Source organism: Pseudorasbora parva, chromosome 19, assembly GCF_024679245.1.
Source record: "Pseudorasbora parva isolate DD20220531a chromosome 19, ASM2467924v1, whole genome shotgun sequence".
NCBI classification, from domain to species: Eukaryota; Metazoa; Chordata; class Actinopteri; order Cypriniformes; family Gobionidae; genus Pseudorasbora; species Pseudorasbora parva.
The window spans coordinates 30,983,198-31,006,341 of NC_090190.1; the positions used below are offsets into that span (position 1 = coordinate 30,983,198).

The 23,144-nt window shown below is 36.9% G+C and overlaps 1 protein-coding gene across 1 annotated transcript in view; it reads left to right on the forward strand.

Annotated features, from left to right (window-relative positions):
• The window catches only part of LOC137047387 (fibrocystin-L-like), a 61,748-nt gene that overhangs the window by 5,507 nt on the left and 33,097 nt on the right, over positions 1-23,144 (forward strand). Inside the window, exons 2-34 of the mRNA XM_067425021.1 lie at positions 1,551-1,628; positions 1,724-1,862; positions 2,882-2,990; positions 3,097-3,154; positions 3,248-3,341; positions 3,432-3,485; positions 3,565-3,638; positions 3,727-3,769; positions 3,868-3,938; positions 4,015-4,125; positions 4,237-4,326; positions 7,057-7,322; positions 9,904-9,995; positions 10,153-10,312; positions 10,459-10,594; positions 10,692-10,835; positions 11,213-11,367; positions 11,492-11,602; positions 11,784-11,942; positions 12,461-12,582; positions 12,706-12,866; positions 13,025-13,191; positions 13,423-13,558; positions 13,903-14,057; positions 14,206-14,328; positions 15,297-15,402; positions 15,486-15,593; positions 16,939-17,097; positions 17,405-17,526; positions 18,562-18,691; positions 22,193-22,382; positions 22,516-22,658; positions 22,818-22,922. Of these exons, the coding sequence (XP_067281122.1) occupies positions 1,551-1,628; positions 1,724-1,862; positions 2,882-2,990; positions 3,097-3,154; positions 3,248-3,341; positions 3,432-3,485; positions 3,565-3,638; positions 3,727-3,769; positions 3,868-3,938; positions 4,015-4,125; positions 4,237-4,326; positions 7,057-7,322; positions 9,904-9,995; positions 10,153-10,312; positions 10,459-10,594; positions 10,692-10,835; positions 11,213-11,367; positions 11,492-11,602; positions 11,784-11,942; positions 12,461-12,582; positions 12,706-12,866; positions 13,025-13,191; positions 13,423-13,558; positions 13,903-14,057; positions 14,206-14,328; positions 15,297-15,402; positions 15,486-15,593; positions 16,939-17,097; positions 17,405-17,526; positions 18,562-18,691; positions 22,193-22,382; positions 22,516-22,658; positions 22,818-22,922 (4,071 nt within the window). The remainder of the gene's footprint in view (positions 1-1,550; positions 1,629-1,723; positions 1,863-2,881; positions 2,991-3,096; positions 3,155-3,247; positions 3,342-3,431; positions 3,486-3,564; positions 3,639-3,726; positions 3,770-3,867; positions 3,939-4,014; positions 4,126-4,236; positions 4,327-7,056; positions 7,323-9,903; positions 9,996-10,152; positions 10,313-10,458; positions 10,595-10,691; positions 10,836-11,212; positions 11,368-11,491; positions 11,603-11,783; positions 11,943-12,460; positions 12,583-12,705; positions 12,867-13,024; positions 13,192-13,422; positions 13,559-13,902; positions 14,058-14,205; positions 14,329-15,296; positions 15,403-15,485; positions 15,594-16,938; positions 17,098-17,404; positions 17,527-18,561; positions 18,692-22,192; positions 22,383-22,515; positions 22,659-22,817; positions 22,923-23,144) is intronic.

Here is a 23,144-nt window from a genome sequence, read left to right on the forward strand (position 1 = left end):
ATTTGATCAAAAGCGGGTTAGTTGTAACACGCATGGTATAAAACTTCCCACACATGCCAGCATGACAAAACTTGGAAGAAGCATTTACTAGTTGACATATCACCAATATGTAGAGAAAAAATTGACAAAATAAAAAACAAAACATTTTTTTTGTGTATATATATATATATATATATATATATATATATATATATATATATATATATATATATATATATATATATATATATATATATATATATATATATATATATATATATATATATTTGGATAAGATACTGAACATTTATTTAACCATAGCAAAAGTAAATGTTTTCCATTCCTGTTTTTTTTGTGTTTGTTTAAAATAAGACAAATCTGATATTATTAATTATATATTATTTATATATATATATATATATATATTATTGATTATATTATTAATCTTTTATATGTTATTTAACAGTTGATATACTTTATTATTTAATGCTGATCTAACAGCGACACAAGCTAGCGGAGATTTAAATCGCAGGTGGGGTGTGTTGTAGCACTGGGTTTAAATCAGCCCCCATTACACTATTATATTCTATACTTTTATGAATTCTTTTGAGAAACAATGAGAAAATGGTGAATAATGACAAGGTGACAATGGGTGAGTGAATGTTCAAAAATGATTCATTATTATTATGTGTTTAACTAGCTGTATTTAGCGATGTGTTTGTTGTCAAACTCAAACAAAATTAATTATTAAAAATAACATTTTTTATTTTAAAAAGTTAAAAATTGTATTTTATTTAACAAAATATGTCTTTTGTCTTTGATTATTATTATTATTATTATTATTATTATTATTATTATTATTATTATTATTGATTATATACAATTTTTAAGCTGTCATTTGGTCTTGTTATAATGTAACCCACATAGGGGTACATAACATTGTCACATTTCACTTCCATTCTTTCGGGGTAAAAAAAAAAAAAAAAAGTACACACTGTATTAATTAAACAAAACCACATAATTGTTCTAGAAATGTGGGAAATTAAAGTCTGAACCCCAAGTGGATTTACACAAACTGAGAAAGTCAAAAAGCGTTAGGTTGTGCCCCGCTCTCCCGTTTATTGAATGTACGCTAAAGTACTGCCTGTCTGTTTAGCAAGACGAACAAGACATATTGTTTTAATATGAAAATTAATTATTAATGTTATTTTTAAATGTTAACTTGTTTTGTAATAGAAATGCAAATGGCAGGTTTAAACACAAATGGGATGTGTTTATTGTTTGTGCAGAAGAGATACAGTAACTGGCACTGCAGGAATTTGTTTTGAAGCGCGCGCACTGTGACTCTGTCAGGATGAGGCACGTGCGACGGAAGCTTCGCCTTCCGCTCATTTTTTGTATTTTACTCTGGAGCACCGCAGGTACGCGTTGGATTTATCTTCCTCTGTATTGTTGTATACCTCAGACATTCTGCACCGTTTGCGCAATTTAGGATAATTTGTCATCCTAAAAGCGTTACAGACATGTATGCATTGAAATAAATAGATTTTATTTTAACTCCATCCTGACAGGAGCGCAGCGTATCGACAAAGTGACCCCAAAACTCGGAAGCGTCAATGGTGGAACCAAACTGACCATAGAGGGGCAAGGTATTAAAAAAGTCCCCAATATGCTTTCAAATGAATCCCACACTGGCTCTATTACGGAATCTCTAATATCGTTAGTGATTTCCCCCCCCCCCCAGGTTTTGCCAATCAGTTCAGTCTCAATGCCAATGACCCAAACGTTGGCAACCGTGTGACGCTGGTGTCCCGCACCAGATCTATCCCTTGTGATGTCGAGAGAGACTCCACTCACTCCAATCAGATCATGTGTTATACAAGGTAAGCACATTGAATTACAAGGTAGGCCTATAGTCATTGAATTTTATTGAGTGGTGCAAATGAGAATCATCAGAGATGCAGGCTTCTGAACTGGGCACTGATAACAACTTGGGTTGCCCTTGTCCTCTTTAGTCCGGATGACATGGCATCCCAGTTTTCCAAAAAGAAGTTCAAATTTTGATTCATTTGACCACAGAACAGTTTTCCACTTTGCCACAGTCCATTTGAAATGACCCATGGCCCAGAGAAAATGCCTGTGATTCTCAATCATGTTAAGAGATGGCTTCTTTTTGACCTATAGAGTTTTAGCCAGCAACGGCGAATGACACGGTGAATTGTGTTCACCCACAATGTTTTCTGGAAGTATTCCTGAGCCCATGTTGTGATTTACATTACAGTAGTATTCCTGTATGTGATGCGGTGTCATTTAAGGGCACGAAGATCACGGATATCCAGTATGGTTTTCTGGCCTTGACCCTTACGCACTGAGTTTGTTCCAGATTCTATGAATCTTTGTAAGAAATTATGCAGTGTAGATGATTCCTCCGCAGCATTGGGGGAATTGGGGATCCTCTGCCCATCTTGACTTCATGTCTCACTTTCAACATTTGATATGTTATCTATATTCTACTGTGAATAAAATATAAGTTTATGAGATTTGTAAATTATTGCATTACTTTTTTTTAACAATTTGTACAGTGTCACAACTTTTTTTGGAATTGGGTTTGTACTTTAAATCTTTCCCGGTCCTGTAGCTCCCAAATATTTTTCTTGCCATTTGAAAATTTCAATATTTACCTTTTTGCATGAACTTTCTTTTTATGTCCTTATTTTAATATTTTGTGTGTTATAAAAAAAAAATCTGTTGCATTCGATTGTATAACATGTTTATTATAGCGGAATTTATATTCATGCATAAATGAAGAAGATATGCACATTTTAATTCTCTGAAATAGCTGTACCGCATAATGTTATGTAAAAAGTTTCTCAAAGTAAGCTTTGTATTGCACCATATTCAGAGCTCTGCCAGAGGATGACTATGAGGTGCGGGTCAGCGTGGATGGTGTGCCCATTCCTTCCAGTAACATTTGTTCTGGATATCAGTGGTATTACTGGTGCATGTTCTATGTAAGTGAGATGGACTTCATTGTGCTGCTTATTAATACATATTCTAATCATATCTTCTCTAAATAAAGCAATATATTTATAAAAACATGAACTGCTTTTTTTACAGAGCCGATTATACTATACACCTAGCATTCAAAGCATCAGTCCACTCTCAGGTCCCCCAGGTGAGCTTTGTTAGTTTTTGTCATAATTGTCATTATTGCCGCTTTGGTTTATAAAAAAAATACCCCAAAATATTTTAACGGTATGAACTTTAGGGACTGTGGTGACACTGCGCGGAAGAATCTACACCGATGTGTACGGAAGCAACACTGACAAAAGCTCCAATGGCATGGATGTGAGATTTTTAAGGTCAGGAAATATTTAATACGAAATGGAAAAAAATATATAACTGTAAATATATTCTTTGTGTTGACATAAGGAACTGTTTTCTTTGAACAGAGCTTACATGGGAGGCATGCCTTGTGAACTTCTTAAACCCAATTCAGATGAAAAGTAAGTATATTTCAGTTAATTCATTAATAATTGTAAACATTGAATGTGAACTCTCCATAAATATGCATTCATTTTTCAGGTATGGCCTCTCTTTGGATTCTGAGACCAGCCAATGGGGATATATGAGCTGTAAAATGACAGGAACGTATGTTGGTGAGGAAACATTATTATTAAACTGTTCAAGAATCATTTATTCACTTTAGATTCTTGTCAGATTAAATGTCATTGTCTTGGGTTTTAGGTCATCACAACCTCAGTTACATTCTTGATGGTGAATTTGGGAGGTCAGATAAGTTTGATTTCACTTTCTAAACTTCTAACGTCTCTGCATGTTTTTTGATGTTGACAGAAAAGTAGACAAAATACATATTTTCTTTTTTAGGAGTTTGCCGGATCTCTGGGTTTTAAGAATCTCAACACTGAACAAGCTTTCCATGTTCCAAACATATGCAGGTGTGGACAACATTTATGTTTTGTAATTTTTTTGTGTAATTAATTCATTAAAAAAACATGCCCTGGTCTCTTTCAGAGGTGACAGGAGTTTCTCCCTCTGAGGGCAGCATATTGGGCGGCACATTACTGACCATTCAGGGACATTACTTTGATCAGACTGATCAGCCAGCTATGGTTTTAGTAGGAGGTAACCTTAAAAAAAAAAAAAAAAAAAAAAAAAAAAATATATATATATATATATATATATATATATATATATAAAAATGTATTTTTTGTTATTATAATTTTATTTTCTTAGGTCGTGAGTGTCAGATTCAGAGCGTATCAAATGAGAGGATTGTCTGCATAACACCTGGATATGAAAGAACAAATATGACTGTGTTTCCTGGTGAGAACCTTATCATAAATCAGATTTTTTTATGGTGTAACAATTTTTTCATAGTCATTATTGACACGACAGCTGAATTCTGTGCTCCATGTGCGAGAACATCTGACTTTGTCACTGTTGAAGCATCACATCCTATCTCAAACAAGACCATGATTTATTTTATATTATTGATTTATGTTACTTTTCAAAAAAGCATTGTATATTAGAGGCCATCAAACAATGAACAGCAAGGGAATTGGAATTTTAACAGTTTCTTTGTATTCATCTTTGATAATGCCATAAAAATATTTAAACCAGGGGTTCATAATTCCAGTCCTCACGCCTCCTCGCTCTGCACATTTTTGTATGTTTCTCTTATCTGGCACACTCAGTTAAGGGGTGGATTCCATGTGACCATACAGTCCCTGACAAAAGTCTTGTCGCTCTAGATCTATTTTCTAGAAATACCTGATATTAACCTGACTTTTAATTAATTAATTGGTGTTAAATAAATAATTTTCATAGAAAAAATATTTATCATTTAATCAAGACAGAAAGGTCAAATTTTGGCAAGACAAAAGTTTTGTCGCCTATACAGAAATTGAACAAATTTACTGCAAATACAAAAATATGTCTGCAAATTAAGTTGTGGTGCTGTGAGATCCAAATTTAATATCTTGTATGACTTCCATGAGCTTGAAGGACTGCATCCATGCGGTTTGGCAAGGATTCATACAATTTATTGATGAAGTCATCAGGAATAGCTAAGAAAGCAGTCTTGCATGCCTCCCAGAGTTCATCAATATTCTTTGGTTTCGTCTTCCATGCGTCCTCTTTCATCCTACCCCACATGTGCTCAATGATGTTCATGTCTGGTGACTGGGCTGGCCAATCCTGGAGCATCTTGATCTTCTTCGCCTTGAGGAACTTTGATGTGGAGATGGAAGTATGCGATGGAGCACCGTCCTGCTGCAGAATTTGGCCTCTTTTATGGTTGGGAATATAAGAGGTAGCTAAGATTTCTTGGTATTTTAGACTATTGATGTTGCCTTCCACCCTGCAGATCTCAGACCATGATTTTTCCGCCACCAAACTTCACTGTTTTCTGGGTGAATCTCGGGTCCATTCTGGCTCCAGTAGGTCTCCTGCAATATTTGCGGCGACTGTGGTGTAATTCAACTGAAGATTTATCTGAAAAATCCACCTTCTGCCACTTTTCCAGCGTCCATCCTTTTAGCAGGCTGTGGGCCTTGGCAAATGCCACACGGTTTTTCAATTGTCTTTTGTTTAGTGCTGGCTTCTGGGCTCTGATTCGACCATGGAGGCCATTTCGAGACAGAATCCGACAAACAGTTCTGGTTGACACAGGTACTTCAGGTGACCAGGTCTCGTGGAGCTCTGCTGCAGTGGAAAATGGGCTGGCCTTGGATTTTCAAGCCAACAAACGGTCCTCTTGAGCAGTTGTCTTGCGGGGTCTGCCTCACCTGGGCTTGTCAAAAACGTCTCCAGTCTCTTCAAATCTTTTTTTTATCTTCTGTACTTGACGCTGAGACACATTGAAGGTGTCTGCCACATCAGCAGTGGATCTGGTCTTCAGCCTCTTGATAATCAAAACTTTAGTCTCTGGGTGAATCTTAGGCATGTTTGCAGAGGTCTAGTTGCAGTTGATGTGAAGGTCTAGCGTACTGGGGTTCTTTTTATACACACTTGAGACCTAATTGATCCATTATTAGTCACAGGTGAAGCTCATATGACAAGGTGACAACACTTATGTCTTTGCAAAAATTGACTCAATGGGCTTTACCAAGCTGTGAATATTAGAATACTTTTTGAAAGTTTAGTTTTTCACTGAAACATTATCCAAAAGCTGGTGGGATTAAAATGAGCCATTTCTTGTAAAAAAATCTTGATTAGAAATATATTTCAGCGGCACTTTAGGTCAATTTGTACACAAGCGACAAGACTTTTGTCAGGGACTGTATGTGCATTGTGAAATGGACTTAAAAGGGTCCTTAAAAAGGTCATCTTAAGGGAGATTCCCATCCAAAGCAGCTATGTTGTGGTATAGTCTGTTTGCGGATGTAAATTAAGTGAGATGCGACAGTTAGTCAACTATCACGATTACGGTTAAATAAGATAAAAAGACCAAATTATGTTTATTTTCATATTAGACATGAAATTTGAAAGATTGGATTAAGTGAAATTTATAATTAATATATAAATGGTTAGTATATATCAATTCAATTAAATCAATAATTATATGGATCAATAATTATATTTATAAAAAATATATTCTCCAATATGTGCGACTTGAGTTTTTCAGCAAGGTGTTGCGAATGAACGCATTTTGTTAAGTAGAGTGAACTTCAACAGATATCCCGGGCTCAGGGAGTAGTGAACACTGCGTGGTGATCTGAATTAGTTGTGTCAGAAAAGAGAGACATACACACTGTACAGAGCCGGGTGGTGCGAGGACTGGAATTGGGAACCCCTTATCTTAACTAAATTAATAGCTGTGATTCATTTATTGATCACAGCTTATCACAGCAATATTCAATTTCATTTAATTTAATTTGCAGTATAGAATGTTTGATATACTTAACAGAAATATTCATTGAAGTAAACCTTTTGACAACAAGCTCAAGTCTCCCCTAGTATTTATGAAATTAATTACACATGTAAAATGAACATTCCTATAAACAAGTACTGTCTTGGTTGTATTGAGTGATAATAAAAGGTTCATGTTTGTAGGTGGCAGAGGTTTTAAAATGGAGATGTGGAACAACTCTTCTCCAAACCTTCTGGAGGACGTCCTGATTTATAATTCCAGTAGGCCTGGATATTCCGTCCAGTGGGTGGATTCCCTGTCCTATGTGTGGCCCAATGAGATTGATAACTTTGTGGCACGCTTGAGTGGTTTCTTTGTTCCAACGGAGACCGATAACTACTATTTCCTAATCAAAGCTGACGACCGATGCCAGCTATATTTCAGCAAGACAGGTCTTCCCCAGGATAAGGTACCCGAATGACAATAAAATAATAATTTCATAATTTCAGTAGTTTCAATAAACAAACAAAAGGAAATCCCGCACACTATCAGTACTTGCAAAAATCAGAAAGTTTTTATTAGCAATGTTTCGGTCTCATGACCTTCATGAGGCATATATGATATATGATAATTTCAGTAGTTATCAGTACAAGAAATTATCCTGTTAAAGGGATAGTTCACCCAAAAATGAAAATTCTATTATCATTTACTCACTCTCAAGTTGTTCCAAACCTGTATGAGTTTCTTTGTTCTGCTGAACACAAAAGAAGCTATTTTGAAGAATTTTTGTCACAAAGCAGATAGAGCAACCATTGACTACCATAGTATTTTCCCTACTATAGTAGTGAATGGTTGCTCTATCTGCTTTGTTACAAAAATTCTTCAAAATAGCTTCTTTTGTGTTCAGCAGAACAAAGAAACTCATACAGGTTTGGAACAACTTGAGGATGATTAAATAATGACAGAATTTAAATTTTTGGGTGACCTATCCCTTTAACTGCCATAAATCTGAGCATATACAGTTCCTTCTAAAAAAATTAGCATATTGTGATAAAGTTCATTATTTTCCATAATGTACTGATACAAATTTTATTTTCATATATTTTAGATTCATTGCACACCAACTGAAATATTTCAGGTCTTTTATTGTTTTAATACTGATGATTTTGGCATACAGGTCATGAAAACCCAAAATCTCATCTCAAAAAATTATCATATTTCATCCGACCAATAAAAGAAAAGTGTTTTTACTACACAAAAAAAGTCAACCTTCAAATAATTATGTTCAGTTATGCACTCAAAACTTGGTCGGGAATCCTTTTGTAGAAATGACTGCTTCAATGTGGCGTGGCATGGAGGCAATCAGCCGGCCTTAAGCTCATCAAGAGTGTTGGGTCTTGCGTCTCTCAACTTTCTCTTCACAATATCCCACAGATTCTCTATGGGGTTCAGGTCAGGAGAGTTGGCAGGCCAATTGAGCACAGTAATGCCATGGTCAGTAAACCATTTACCAGTGGTTTTGGCACTGTGAGCAGGTGCCAGGTTGTGCTGAAAAACGAAATCTTCATCTCCATAAAGCTTTTCAGCAGATGGAATAATGAAGTGCTCCAAAATCTCCTGATAGCTAGCTGCATTGACCCTGCACTTGATAAAACACATTGGACCAACACCAGCAGCTGACATGGCACCCCATACCATCACTGACTGTGGGTACTTGACACTGGACTTCAGGCATTTTGGCATTTCCTTCTCCCCAGTCTTCCTCCAGACTCTGGCACCTTGATTTCCGAATGACATGCAAAATTAGCTTTCATCCGAAAAAAGTACTTTGGGCCACTGAGCAACAGTCCAGTGCTGCTTCTCTGTAGCCCAAAAGTGGCCTTGACCTGGGGAATGCGGCACCTGTAGCCCATTTCCTGCTCACGCCTGTGCACGGTGGCTCTGGATGTTTCTACTCCAGACTCAGTCCACTGCTTCCACAGGTCCCCCAAGGTCTGGAATCGGCCCTTCTCCACAATCTTCCTCAGGGTCCGGTCACCTCTTCTCGTTGTGCAGCGGTTTTTGCCACACTTTTTCCTTCCCACAGACTTCCCACTGAGGTGCCTTGATACAGCACTCTGGGAACAGCCTATTCGTTCAGAAATTTCTTTCTGTGTCTTTCCCTCTCGCTTGAGGGAGTCAATGATTCTGGACAGTAGTCAGGTCGGCAGTCTTACCCATGATTGCGGTTTTGAGTAATGAACCAGGCTGGGAGTTTTTAAAAGCCTCAGGAATCTTTTGCAGGTGTTTAGAGTTAATTAGTTGATTCCGATGATTAGGTTAATAGCTCGTTTAGAGAACCTTTTCATGATATGCTAATTTTTGAGATAGGAATTTTGGGTTTTCATGAGCTGTATGCCAAAATCATCAGTATTTAAGCAATAAAAGACCTGAAATATTTCAGTTGGTGTGGAATGAATCTAAAATATATGAACGTTTAATTTTTATCATTACATTATAGAAAATAATGAACTTTATCACAATATGGTAATTTTTTGAGAAGGACCTGTAGGTGTATCTGTAATTCATGAATGCTTTGCAATAAAGACCTAAGGTGGCTCTATTTTAAAAAAGACACTTTAATATATACAGTTTAATTGTATTGTAAATCAAATTTATTCAACTAAATATTGTATTTTATTGGATACAAAATATATATTTTACCTAATTAATTAGACACTAAATAAAAATAAAATACAAAAATCAAAGCAATGTGCTCCAAATTTTAAGTTGACATCACAAAAATTGAGCCACTAAGAGTAAGACATTTTTTAAATACTCTTTACATTGTAACACATTTAAAATTGGTTTCACAGGATGATATGAAAAAAGGCATGTCAAGTGTTCCACTACAGGCTTTGCAGGCTTACAAGCATATTTTAATACATTATATCCAATATTTGTGTAAAATGCAGTGCAACATTTTAATTTTCATTTTTGGAATATTTGTATGAAATGCAGTGTAACGGTCTTCTTTAACGCTAAGTCTTCTTTATTTTTATTTTACTTAGGTTAAGATTGCATCACAGCCTTACCAAACAAGCAGTTTCTTCAGCTATAGCACTCAGAGGTCAGATGTCATGCTCTTGGAGAAGGGAAAACCGTAAGTGGAGGTTTCCAAATAATACATACTGTAATGATCAAAAGTCATAGATGTTTTCCATTAGTCTTTTTGTCATTATTATTGTTGTCTCCAATATATCCCAATCTTGGATATAATCCAATTTTTTGCATACGAAACATCTCTCAATGTGTTACAGGTACTATATTGAGATTCTAGTGCAGGAGTATGGAGTAGTAGCATCAGTGGATGTGGCTTTTTTTAAAGAGATCAGTCCTTTCACTGCCAAGCAGACAACAGAAGCTGTAAATGAGAAACAGCAGATCAACGCAAACTATAATGTTCTACCTGAAAAACAGGTACGTGAGCTCACAGGAGCAAGTTCAAAGATAAGATAAGCCTCAGGGATTCATTTTCTGCAATGCACCTGCAGAAACTAAATAAGTCTCAGATATGACCTCCTCTACCTGCCATGTGCATTTTTTTTTACTCTTTATTAATTTAGGTGATTCGTTTCATGGGATGGATGCCAATAACCCCCATCAATGAGGTGCAGACTCTGAGAATCAGCAGTAGTTGTTTCTCTCTGAGTGCCTGTGAAAACACATACTACTTCCTGACATATGGAGGTCTTAAAACAGGTGCATTAGTTCACATTCACCCTTCTGGACTACCTCTAGGGATGTCTTTTTGTTTGCATATATGTAATGTTTACTGGAGTTGCTTTGCATGTTGTAGGGCCGATCTCAGTTAGTGCATCAGCGATGGAGTTGCAGAACGCTCTGAATGATTTGTGGACAATTAAACCAGACAGTGTTACGGTCACAAAGGAAGAACTGGACAATGAGTCACTGTACAATGTGACATTCAACTCTAACAGAGGTGAACTTAAAAAATTTTCTCTGTCAAAGAATGTTCTTACTGGTTAATTAAATAACACTGTTTATTTAGTCATCTAGCTCTATATTTCGAAAAAATACATTTAACAGGACTTTAATACACATGTAAAAAAATGTAATATGTATATTTAAGTAAAAAATATAAATTATGATATTGGTTTTGGGTGAAATATGCTACATTTTTAAATGTGCTTTTTTTACAGTAAAATAATGTTTTGCTAGAAAAAAAAAAATATATATATATATATATAAAATAGTCTTATTTTTGTTATTAAGTTTTTTATGTAGCTTTTAAAGTATGCCAGTATATTAATTTCCAGTATATTATTTATTTATTTTTTAATCTTGGTATTATCTCAGGTGACTTTGAGGATCTTGACTACTTCATCGTGGACTCAGATACGAACATCACAGTTACTGAGGACGTGAAAGGCCAGGCCAGCATGGAGACATTCACACTGCTGTGGGGTGGAGTTCCGTCCCTTCCTCTGCCTTTCAATGCTTCTGAAACCGAGGTTTTAGTTTGTTTTATATTTCTTAATATTTACTAATAACATAACATTTTTAATGCTCTCTTGGAATATTCCTTTTCTACATGTTGGGATACACCTCTGTTTTGTATTTATGTATTTATCAAAGGTGCATTCAGCACTGGATAGGATGATCACCGCTAAATGTCCAGCAGAGATTCCAACCAGAGAGAACACTAATGTGATATTTTTCAGAGATTATGAGACCACCGCTACAGGGGTAAGCAAGGCTGCAAAAGCAGATAATCAAGTATGTACATGCAGAGGACATGCCCACTGTACCTTATTTCAAATCAAATCAAGTCAAATTAGGCTTGCAAATAATGTGTGACATTAGTTCTAGCATTATAGACATCAGTTATTTTTTGTCCAGCTTATAGAGCTTTCTCCTTGTCATACAGTTTTCAGGTGATCTAAGTCGCAGAGGGGTCCGGGTCACTGATTCAGAGGCTTTCTGTGGCCGCTGGTCTCTGAAGAATCCAGAGATTATCTTCAATGCCAATGACATTTCAGCATCCGGAGCGAACTACAGGCCAATACTGCTACAAACATACAACACTGTAAGCTCCACCAAACACCTCAGTATCGCATCCTTTACTAATGAATATTTCTCAGTATAGTATGGAAGTCCGTTTCCGCCACTAAATCAAAAAAATAAAAAGAGTAATTGTGACTTTTATCTCCGAATTCAGACTTTTTTCTCAAAATTACGAGTTGTAAAGTCACAAATCTGACTTTTTTTCTCAAAGTTGCGAGAAAAGGTTCATAATTTTGCTAGTTATCACATAAAGTCACAATTCTTAGTTTTTTGTCTCACAATTGTGAGTTATAAAGTCAGAATTCTGAGATATAAACTTGGAATTGCGTGATATAGTCACATTTCTGATTTTTTTTTCTCAGTCAGAATTGACTTGCATATCAATTGCATATCATGCAATTGCGAGTTAATATCACAGAATTCTGTCTTTTTTTCAATTGTGAGAAAAAAAGTCAAAAATCTGAGATAAAAAGAATAGAAATAAACATTTCATATAAAAAATATTTCTTATGTATTTATTATTTTATTTTATTTGTGTAGCTCTGTTTGGCCTACAAAGGGTACCTGGGGAATGAACTGGAAATATTTTTCAGTTACAAAACTGATCATAATTACCAGGAAGTGAACCTGCGCATCTCTGTGCAGTTTGACTCAACCAATGAGTAAGTTTAATAAACTGAACATAATGCAATCTTATGTCTTTCTTTTTGAGGATTTGTCTTTATTGCCAATGTTAGGTCATTTTTTGTGTGATTATAGTGTAAAATTTAAATTGTCATTCTCAGGTGGAACTACAAGTGTGTGGATCTCCTGAGCTCCATACAGGCAGACTACATAGGCTCCGACTACAAACTTCTTCAGTTTAGCGTGTATGGAGTGGCCGTTAACTCTGTTTACTTCATAGATGCTGTTCACATTGAACGTACAAATGATTTGGATCCTAATGGTGAATAGGAATATGTTTTTTTTAAATTTTGAACAGTGGCATGGATGTTACTATTTAATAATGTTGAATGTAACTCTACACCCTTGCTTGTGTAATTAGCCCAGCCTTTTGAAATGGTGTTTTTAAATGTAATGTTCTATTTTCTCTCTCCACTTCAGTTATAATCAACAGAAGAAGACCACCTGCTCTAGCTAGTTCAGGGCTTTTCTTTTCAAACATAATTGTAAGCAAACAAGCAAATGCTTCACAAGTCAGCTATGAGATCACCGCGACACCTTACAACTGTGGCTTTGGTGTGTCACTTTTTGAAATAGGCTTTCTGGAGGTAAGTTTGAGTTGAAATGAAACTTGTTCTACAATGACTGTCTTGAAGTGCTGGATCTTCCTGATCTCTCTTATGTGATAAGTGATGCTCGACAACAAAATATTTGCTTGTAATAAAATCTGTCATTTGGGTTTATCACGTGTCTCAGATTTTTCCCTGCAGATTGTGTTTTAATTGATTCATTTAAGACTTCCATGTCCTTAATATTCAGTCTTCATTTTTCTTTAACAGAAGATGCCACATAGCACGGGAGACCTACTGATTCAAAGCCAAGGGAATGCCACCGTCACCATTATGCGTCCTCATAAGGCTAGCCCCCCTCTTACAGGAACCTTTGACGTTGAGTTCTTAGCCCGTCGTGTTGAAGGTAAGCATGTTGGCTGTTGATGTATCTGTTACTTTATTGTGTAGCTGCGGGAAGCCACTGAATGATTCACATTCAATGCCATAGCACATGGAATTTCCTGTTGTTGCACAGGAGATTCTTGATGTCGGACACTGTTGATCATGTTTCAGTCCCAAAATAAAATGTATTAGAATAGCAAACTGGACTTCTTTCTACATAAACCACAGTCTCCCAATAGGTTATCTAGGCTTTCTACATAAACCACAGTCTCCCAATAGGTTATCTAGGCTTTCTACATAAACCACAGTCTCCCAATAGGTTATCTAGTTTTTCATGTGGTACATACATGTGTTAAATGTTCCCAGGCCTGGCGGTAGACATAAGTGCTGCGGACCTGCAGTATGCCCTGCAGGGTATCCCAGAACTCGGACAACTGCAGGTCCAGAGATCTGGAGACTGTAGAGGCTACAACTGGTATATCCAGTGGCTCACCATCCCTGGAAATCAGCCTCTGTTAAAGGCAAGAAAGAGTTCAGAGTGCTATCAGTTCAATGAACTGAGGTTCCCCAAACGAAGCTGAACAACTTTTTTTTTTTTTTTATCTCACTTATATCTAACTTTTCATTTCATAACTGGCTGAATTAACATTTTTTGATCATGTTAATCAGATCAATGCTTCCAATGTGGTCGGCGTGAACCCTTCATTGACATCATGGAAGATCGAGCAAGGAGGCCTCTTCAAACAGAAAATTATGGGAGACTTTCTGCGTGTGCCTACAAATAAACCACAGGTGCATTTCTTACTCACTGCAATAATTTTTTTTACAACATACACTGGTCATATAAATGCAGCTTATTTTTAAAGGTTCTTCCTCATGTTCCTGATGCCATGTAATGTGCAGATTTCAATATTGCCAGTTAAAGGTCCGATTGTGTTACTCTGTTTGAATATCCACTGTTCTGGGGATGTTGCATGTTGAGAGGATTAACTGAATTTAAGATTGAAAGGTGTATTTGTATTATTACTAAAGGTCAGGTGTGCATTCATTATAGCTTGAGTGTGCATGATCCTATTAATAGTTTAATCTAGAAGTTCTGAAGAAAGCATTACAAACAGGTTTATTGGTAAAAGTGGCATAAATTAATAGTATTTTTATATTAATGTAAATGTTTTAGATTTTGTATTTTCTATTTTAGTACTGCGTTCAGTCTCCGCTTAATGTAAATGTTTTAGATTTTGAATTTTCTATTTTAGTACTGCGTTCAGTCTCCTCTTAATGTAAATGTAAACCTAAAGATCACTGTATGTAATACAGTTCGTAGATGGAAAGGAAGGAGGCGGGAACCGGCGAACGTTTTACAAACATTTATTCAAAATAAATAAAATGAAAGTAAAACCGCGGGCAGCCCCTCACGGACGACTGCCCGCAAACACACAAAATAAAACGTGGGCAGCCCCTCACGGACGACTGCCCACAAACACATAATAACACGTAAAACAAAACATAACATAAACTCCAGGCCTGGTCCTCTCTCGTCTTCCGCAGCCCTTGCTCCTCCTTATATGCTCCCGTCACATGGCCGCGAGACGAGACCGGTGTGCCACGCAGCTGGCACTCGTGAACATTAATCTTCGGCCCGCTCTCGCGGTCCCTCGCCCCGCTGCCTGTCACACCACACTGTTATATCTACGTTCTGAAGCAAAACCAGTTTAGGATGTCTAATGACAGAAATCCATATTTCTGTTCTTATCTTTAAGGTGGAAGTTTTCATCAACGGTATTCCATCATGGTGCTCAGGGGACTGTGGTTTCACCTGGAGTGAGTCAAAGACCCCAACAGTGAGCGGGATCTCGCCTACAGAAGGTTGAGTAAATGATCAAGTCTCGCATAAAAGCTGTCATCTACATTCATGGTGGTTTATATTACTGATATAACTTGTGTTTCAGGATCCAGTGGTCTAGGAACAGTTCTTACCATAACTGGATCTGGTTTTGATGGTGGAAACGTCACTGTAATGATTGGAGATGTGGAATGCTCTGTTCTACAGCTTACCAGTAAGTCAAAACCCAGTAATGTCATCAAATCAGATGACAAGCTGCATTCAGATGGCATATCAATTTATTTTAAAAGAATGTAAAAACATCACATCATTGGTCATTTTTAACAAAATATGATTTTGTCATAATTTGCTCACTTTTATGTTCCAAACCCATATGACTTCTGTGGCACACACAATAAAACATTAAACTGTGCCTATTATGCTATTCTAAAGGTTCCTAATTTTGCTAGTCATCACATGATTTCTCAAAGAGTCAGAAAACAGTTAATTTGGAAGTCTCTCTAAACCAGGGGTGTCCAATCCTGCTCCTGGAGGGCCGCTGTCCCGCAGAGTTTTGCTCCAACCCCAATGAAAAACAGCTGACCAGCTAATCAAGGTCTTACTAGGCATACTAGAAACTTCCAGCAGGATGGATGAGGGAAGCTGGAGATAAACTCTGCGGGACAGTGGCCCTCCAGGACCGAGTTTGGACACCCCTGTTCTAAACCCATCCTTTCCTCGAGCCTACTCTGCTCTGATTGGTCAAACATCCTAGTCTGTTGTGATTGGTCTGCCGTTAACAGCAAGTGTGGGAAACGCATATTACCATATCTGAATTTCAGCTCTGGAAATCTTCTTCAGTGCTTGATACACAGTGATTAAAACAGTAATGATAGTGTCAGTTTTTCCATACCAAATCTCAACCTTTTAAAGTGCATTCAAAGTGGATTCCCAGTGCTGAAAGCATTGTCTTCTCCACATGTCGACATCTCGAACCAAACTCTTGCAGGCCTCAGCTACTTAAAGGGTGGGTCAAAGTAGATGTGAAGACCATACAGGGGGGTTTATGTCAATTTAATAGATTATTATGTAGGTCTGTAACAGGATGTGAGACTGGAATTGATGACTCGTTTCGGAAAGTTAGAATCAGTTCTTTCTTTTAGGGGACAATAGGTTTTTTTTTGTCGTGCACTTTGATCTTTAAAACTTTGCAGACTTTTTACATTCACAAACAGCTTATATTACACATGCACGAAAGGTAATAATATTAAAAAAATCTTAATAGTGCCCATAATTAAGAGTTATAATAGTCAAGCTTTTCCAAACAGTTACTATGAATTAATACTGCTTTAAAGCTTTAAAAAAAATGCAAATCACCACAAAAGCATCATAAAAATGGTTCACATGACTTGCAATGTTTATTCAAAAAAAGTCTTCAAAAGTCATTTGATTGCTTTGTTTTTATGATTTCCCTCTTTTTATTTTTCACAAAATAAATGATGACAGAATGTTCATTTTTTTGTTTTTCTTCACGCATTATTTAAGCAAAGATCTGATCAAAGTGTTTATTTGTGTTTTAGATACTTCTATAACCTGCCAGGTCGGTCCTGCAAGTGCAGGTGTACAGCCAGTCTCTCTGAGTTTCTCTGTGCTGGGAAGAGCCCAATACCAGAATAACAACAGCTTTACACACCTGTTAGGAGTGACTTCCATAAACCCCACAACAGGAAGTGTAGCAGGTACATGTTATATAATATAAATAAATTAAAGTATTTGATGCTTGCATATGACTTTCATACATATGATGCATTGGGGTAAAACAGGTCTAGTACTAGTAAAACATTTTATATTTATATATATATATATATATATATATATATATATATATATTTTTTTTTTTTTTTTTTTAAGTTAAACTTACATATAACTTTCAAAAAAGGATTTAGTGTGTTCTGAAAATCTCCTTTCTAATGTTATCTCAACATATCTTACAACTGTTACTTAGAGTAAGCTACTTGCATGATCTTTTTCTGTATTGCTTCACAGGAGGGACGACTCTGACCGTGTCAGGCTATGGATTCAGTAATGATACCGCAGTCACTATTGGCACTCAGCCATGTAACATTATAAAAGTGGAACTTTTACAGCTCAGGTGCATTGTTCCAGCTGTAAGTAAAAAAATTTGATTTCCCATGAAGATTTGAAAAATCTTTACATTTTAAATTTGTATTAATAAATTTGCATTTGTATTATTAACATAAATCCTGAGGGCGAATCACTAAAAAGTTTCCAATTTAAATGGAATGTAATTGAAAAATGTTTGCATCCCCATACTCCACAACTCGGCTCTCAGAGCTGACTTAAAATATTGGAAATTGTACATGGAATTGTTTTTGTTTATTTTATTTTGTATTTTATTTTTACTGCTGTTATAAGTATAAAAATAAGATATTTTACATAATTATTTTTACATATAGTCCACAAAATAAAAAAGTAGCTATACTTTAGTTCAAAAATGAATAAACCATTGATTCTAAGTACCTGAATGATCCACGGCTAGTTTTTTGTTCATGAGTCTCTTATTTGTCCTGAGCAGTTAAATTGCTCAATGTTCTTAAGAAAAATCCTCCAGGTCCTGCAAACTTTTCCAGCATCTTTTGAATATTTTAACCCTCTCTGGCAATAACTGTAAGTCCCTCAATCATCCTCAATGTGAAAAGATGGATCTCAAAATCATGCAGTCACTGCTGGAAAGGGTTCCCATTTTCAAAAGATTCTGGAAAACTGAAGAATGTGCAGGACCTGAAGGATTTTTCTGAAGAACATTAGGGAGTTTAATTGCTCAGGGCAAACAGGGGACTCATGAACAACCATCACACAAAAAAAACAGCCTTGGATCATGCAGGTAACGATGGTTCATAAAGTTTTGAATGGGTCATTTTAATAAATTAAGCAATTTTTTGTTTTCTTGTGGACTAGATATAAACATTTTTAATGTAAAATTTCTTTTAGGACAGCACTAAATAAAAAATAACATGCATTTTGACGGATCTCTCTTATTTAGTTCAAATTATTTCAATTTTCACATATTCTGCGAGCGGTTCACATACTTTTTCTTGCAACTGTTCCTTCAAAAATAAACCTTATGCTGTACAATAATGAACCCATAAAAAGTATACATTAATTTTTGTATGACCAATCAGGGATCAGAAGGTGAACAGACAGTAACACTGACCACGGCAGAGATGACAGCAGTATCAAATGCCTCTTTCACGTACAGCACCACTCTGGCCTCAATCACATCTGTGAGCCCACAAACTACACCAGTATTTGGTAAGATATTTTTACCTGTCGAAATTGGTGCCTTATAGTTGGACAAACTATATGTTTGCAAAAAGTCAATAACTGATTGTATTCCGAGCTGAGATTTAGAGCTGTAATCCGATACAGAGTTTGCTTGTCTTTATTCACAAGAATGTCAGGTAGTAAATAAAGATGAACCAGCATTCAGGGCAAGTAATACAGTGATTTAAATCCTTCAACATACAACTTGTAATAGTGTATCATTTACCTGTATGTGTCACACAAAGTCCATCTGGAGAACTATGGAGGCCATTTGGGGATAGTGTACTCATTTTCATGTTCAAGAAACATGTTTGAGAAGGTTTGAGATGATTTGAGCTTTGAGACATGGCACGTTATCCTTCTGGAAATAGTCATGAAAAGATGGGTACACTGTGGTCATAAAGGGATGGACATGGTCAGCAACAATACTCAGGTAGGCTGCAGTGTTTAAAGTGCTCATGAAATCAAAATTTATTTTATTTCCTTTATCCTTATTTGTTTTGTTAGCAGCTTTCACTGGGCTGGTGGTTGTAATTATCCCACTAGGATTTCTTTGTTTCTTTCACTGGCATCTTTGTTTTTTTGTGCATTCATTGAATGACAGTTACATACTTCTGACTGTTCTTGTCCGGGCAAATGATAAATCATTCGGGCTTCAGTTGCCAGTTGCCCTCTTTTGCTCTTCATCCCACATGCAGATGCACATCAAACCAGACTTTGTTGACAAGACCCTTAGGTATATTTGGAATGAGAGCAGCAGGCTACTTGTTTTTTGTTTTTCTGCCTCCGTTAACAGAAGATGGTGGGATGTTTTGTCATGTCCTTCTCTGTAAAGATTTTTTAAGTACACCAACGAAGCTATAGTGACTTTGGATATTTTAACAAAAAAACAGGATTGGCTGATCAATGGATCATTTATGTATCTGTTGTAATACTGATGTAAAGAGGTCGCACTTACAAGTGTATATTTGTAGAGTAATTCACAACAGCACACTTTCTTTTTTACGTTACCATCAAAATCAGTTTGTACTCAGTTTGGCATTTTGCAAGTGCCCATTTTGGACCATTTATGTAAAAGGGATCTACCAGTTGCCTTTATTACAAATAGACCGTAGTCATGCTAACCTTTGAACTATTGATAGCAACAGTAGATTACAATTTCAAGATGCACGTTACAGAAACTGCAGAAACTGTCGCATGTCTAAAGGACATTCAAAGAGTTTTCCAGTAACAACTCCTTTGTTAACTTGGCGTTGAGCTTAGGGTCGGTGTCCTGTTGGAAAATGAACATTTTCCTCAGTCTGAGGTCCAGAGCGCTCTGGAGGAGGTTTTCATCAAGGATTTTTCTGTACATTGCTGCATTCATGTGCATTCATACTAGGGGTGTCCCCGACTAAGGATTTACACATTCGAATCATAATTTTCGAATCTCTCTATGGTCGACCAATAGTCGAATCATCTCTGTGTGTGTAAACCATAGACAAGAAAAAAATAAACGGTATAAACTAGTTGGGAAAGGCAGGACACTAGTCAGTAGGAGGCTAAGACTATTTTTATTTTACTTTACACACGGCACACAGCCAACACTTTTAATAAAGTGATCAAAACTAGGCTACACTACACATTCGTAAATTAACCGTTCTCTCATAACATTTAAATGCCGCGATCGAAACACAGAACATCACACAAATATATAAAAGAACATTTTGATAAATAAACCTAAAAAAAATACCTGCCTAGAGAGGAAAAGAACACTTTGAGTGCGTTTATATGCACATTCTTAAGCCGATTGTGCCTAAAGGGGGTGGCACACCGGACTGAAGCTCAGCGCCGTCTCTCACACCAGGCAGACGTGAACATACTCGCGAGCTCAATTTTGAATCGACTTCTGACAGAAGAGCTGCACGATGAGTGTATCTTGTAGCACAGGGTGAAATCAGTATGTGCATTCACGATTTGAGGGAAATATACATTTAATCGCGCGGACAGCGCGTCGAATGCCGCCGTCGGTGTATTTGTGTTTGATTTTTAAAGGCGCGCACGTCCGGTGCGAAGCTCAGTGCCCTTAAAGGGGCGATCACTCAGCACCGCGACACGTCTTTATAACACTAATATTGAGCACACCCATATTGCCAAAATGGTATGATCCTCGTTTCATAACACCCGCGAAGATTCGACCTTGAGATCAGTGATCGAATCCGGTCCTGCATATCGATGCATCGAATCTTCGACTATTAGGGGTCACCCCTAATTCATACATTGCATACTTTCCCTTGATCCTGACTAGTCTCCCAGTTCCTGCCGCTGAAAAACATCCCCACAGCATGATGCTGCCACCACCATGCTTCACTGTAGGGATGGTATTGACCAGGTGATGAGTGGGGCCTGGTTTCCTCTAGACATGACAGTTGCTATTCAGGCCAAATAGTTCAATCTTTGTTTTTTATCAGACCAGAGAATTTTGTTTCTTATGGTCTGAGAGTCCTTCAGGTGCATTTTGGCAAACTCCATGTGGGCTGTTATGTGGCGTCTGGCCATTCTATCATACAGGACTGATTGTTGGAGTGCTGCAGAGATGGTTCTTCTGGAAGGTTGTCTGAGAGATGGAGCTCTGTCAGAGTGACCATTGGGACCTTCAATGCTGCAGAAATGTTTCTGTACCCTTCTCCAGATCTGTGCCTCGTTACAATCCTGTCTCAGGTCTACAGACAATTCTTTAGACTTCATGACTTGGTTTGTGCTCTGACATGCACTGTTTATTGTGGGACCTTATATAGACAGGTGTGTGCCATATCCAATCAACTGCATTTACCAGAGCTGGACTCCAATCAAGTTGTTGAAACATCTCAGGGATGATCAGTGGAAACATGATGCATCTGAGCTTAATTTTGAGTGTCTTGGCAAAAAAAAAGAAAAAATAATGCATTTTACTCCATTTTGGAATAAGGCTGTATCGTAAAATGTGGAAAAAGTGAGACACTGTGAATACTTTCCAGATGTACTGTATACCCTTTAAAATGGGGTCCGATAATGAATTAATTCCAATGCTTTCATATTCAAAATAAACATTGGTTAGCTTCTGTTCTTAGAGGAATTATAATCTAGGTGAAAGTCATGGGATACAAACAAACAAATAGGTAGAATCCCATTCAAGTGTCAAGTTTCTCTTTCCACCCCATTGTTCTGATTGGCATTTCCATCTTGTAAACCCCACATATGGCATCCAGACAAACTTCAGCTACCAGTATTTTCCAGATCTTTTGTGCACGCTATATAATTCCACTAGCTTTAGCTGATGTCACGCAATCAGTAAAAGCCAGTTTGGCTGCAATGAAGGACAATGAACAGTGTGATGTTTATTGTTAAACAAGCTCAGCAATAAACAATCACAGCCATTTTAATATCAAACATTCACACGGTCACCACCCAACAATATTACCTGAAGAGCTGTTAATTTTACCCTGTTTTCACTTATCTTTTTTGATAAAGGGCACAGGATCCTCACCATCTTGGGAACAAATTTTGGCAGCTCTAATGGCAGCTCTGTTTTGATTGGTGAAGCTGAGTGCCAATTGCTGCAGTGGACCAATGAAAACATCACCTGCCTGTTACCCACACTTCCCCCAGCTATGTACAATGTCGGTGTGAGAGTCGGAAACCAGGGTTACCCCTTAACCAGGTCTTGTATCACTTACTATACTCAATATTTATATGTCAATGTTATGCTACAACTGTAGAATCGAGCTGTGCATCAACAGGAATTGTGCATTTACAATGACATTTAATCAAAAGTGAATGTTTTTTGTGTGCAGTGCTGGCGTTAATACCACCATAGAGTATGTTCTAGAGGTCACAAGTTTTTCTCCATCTGTGGGGTCTTTGTACGGCGGAACCACCATCACTATCACTGGCTCTGGGTTCAGCCCTGTCGCAGCAGACAATAATGTCACTCTAGGTAATACAAAGCTAGAATGGAAAAAGAAACAGCATTCTTTAAATTATTTGATTTAATCTTTGATCTTTAACAGTGTATGACTAAAACCAATCGTTTCCAGATCATTTAGTACTGTAGTCATAGTTTACTAGTTTAATAGTTTAAATACATTTCATACAGGGAACACAGAATGCCGAGTGACAGCCGCTTCAGATCATCAACTTGAGTGTGTGACCCAGTCTAGAGATAACACACACACTGTGACGAACCAAGGTTTCGACTCTGGTAATATCTCTTTACTTTTTTCTATTTTACTGTCATGCACACAAAACCTAAATACACCAGAGACAGTGAAAATATTTATGTCAGCACATTGACACGACTTATCAAATACACTAGAGCTGCCTGCAAAAAAAACAAAACAAGATATGGGACTATCTATCTATAGCACTGTTTGAGCGGGTGAATTCCAATAGCTGTCATTCACAAATGTCTATGCTGCCCTTT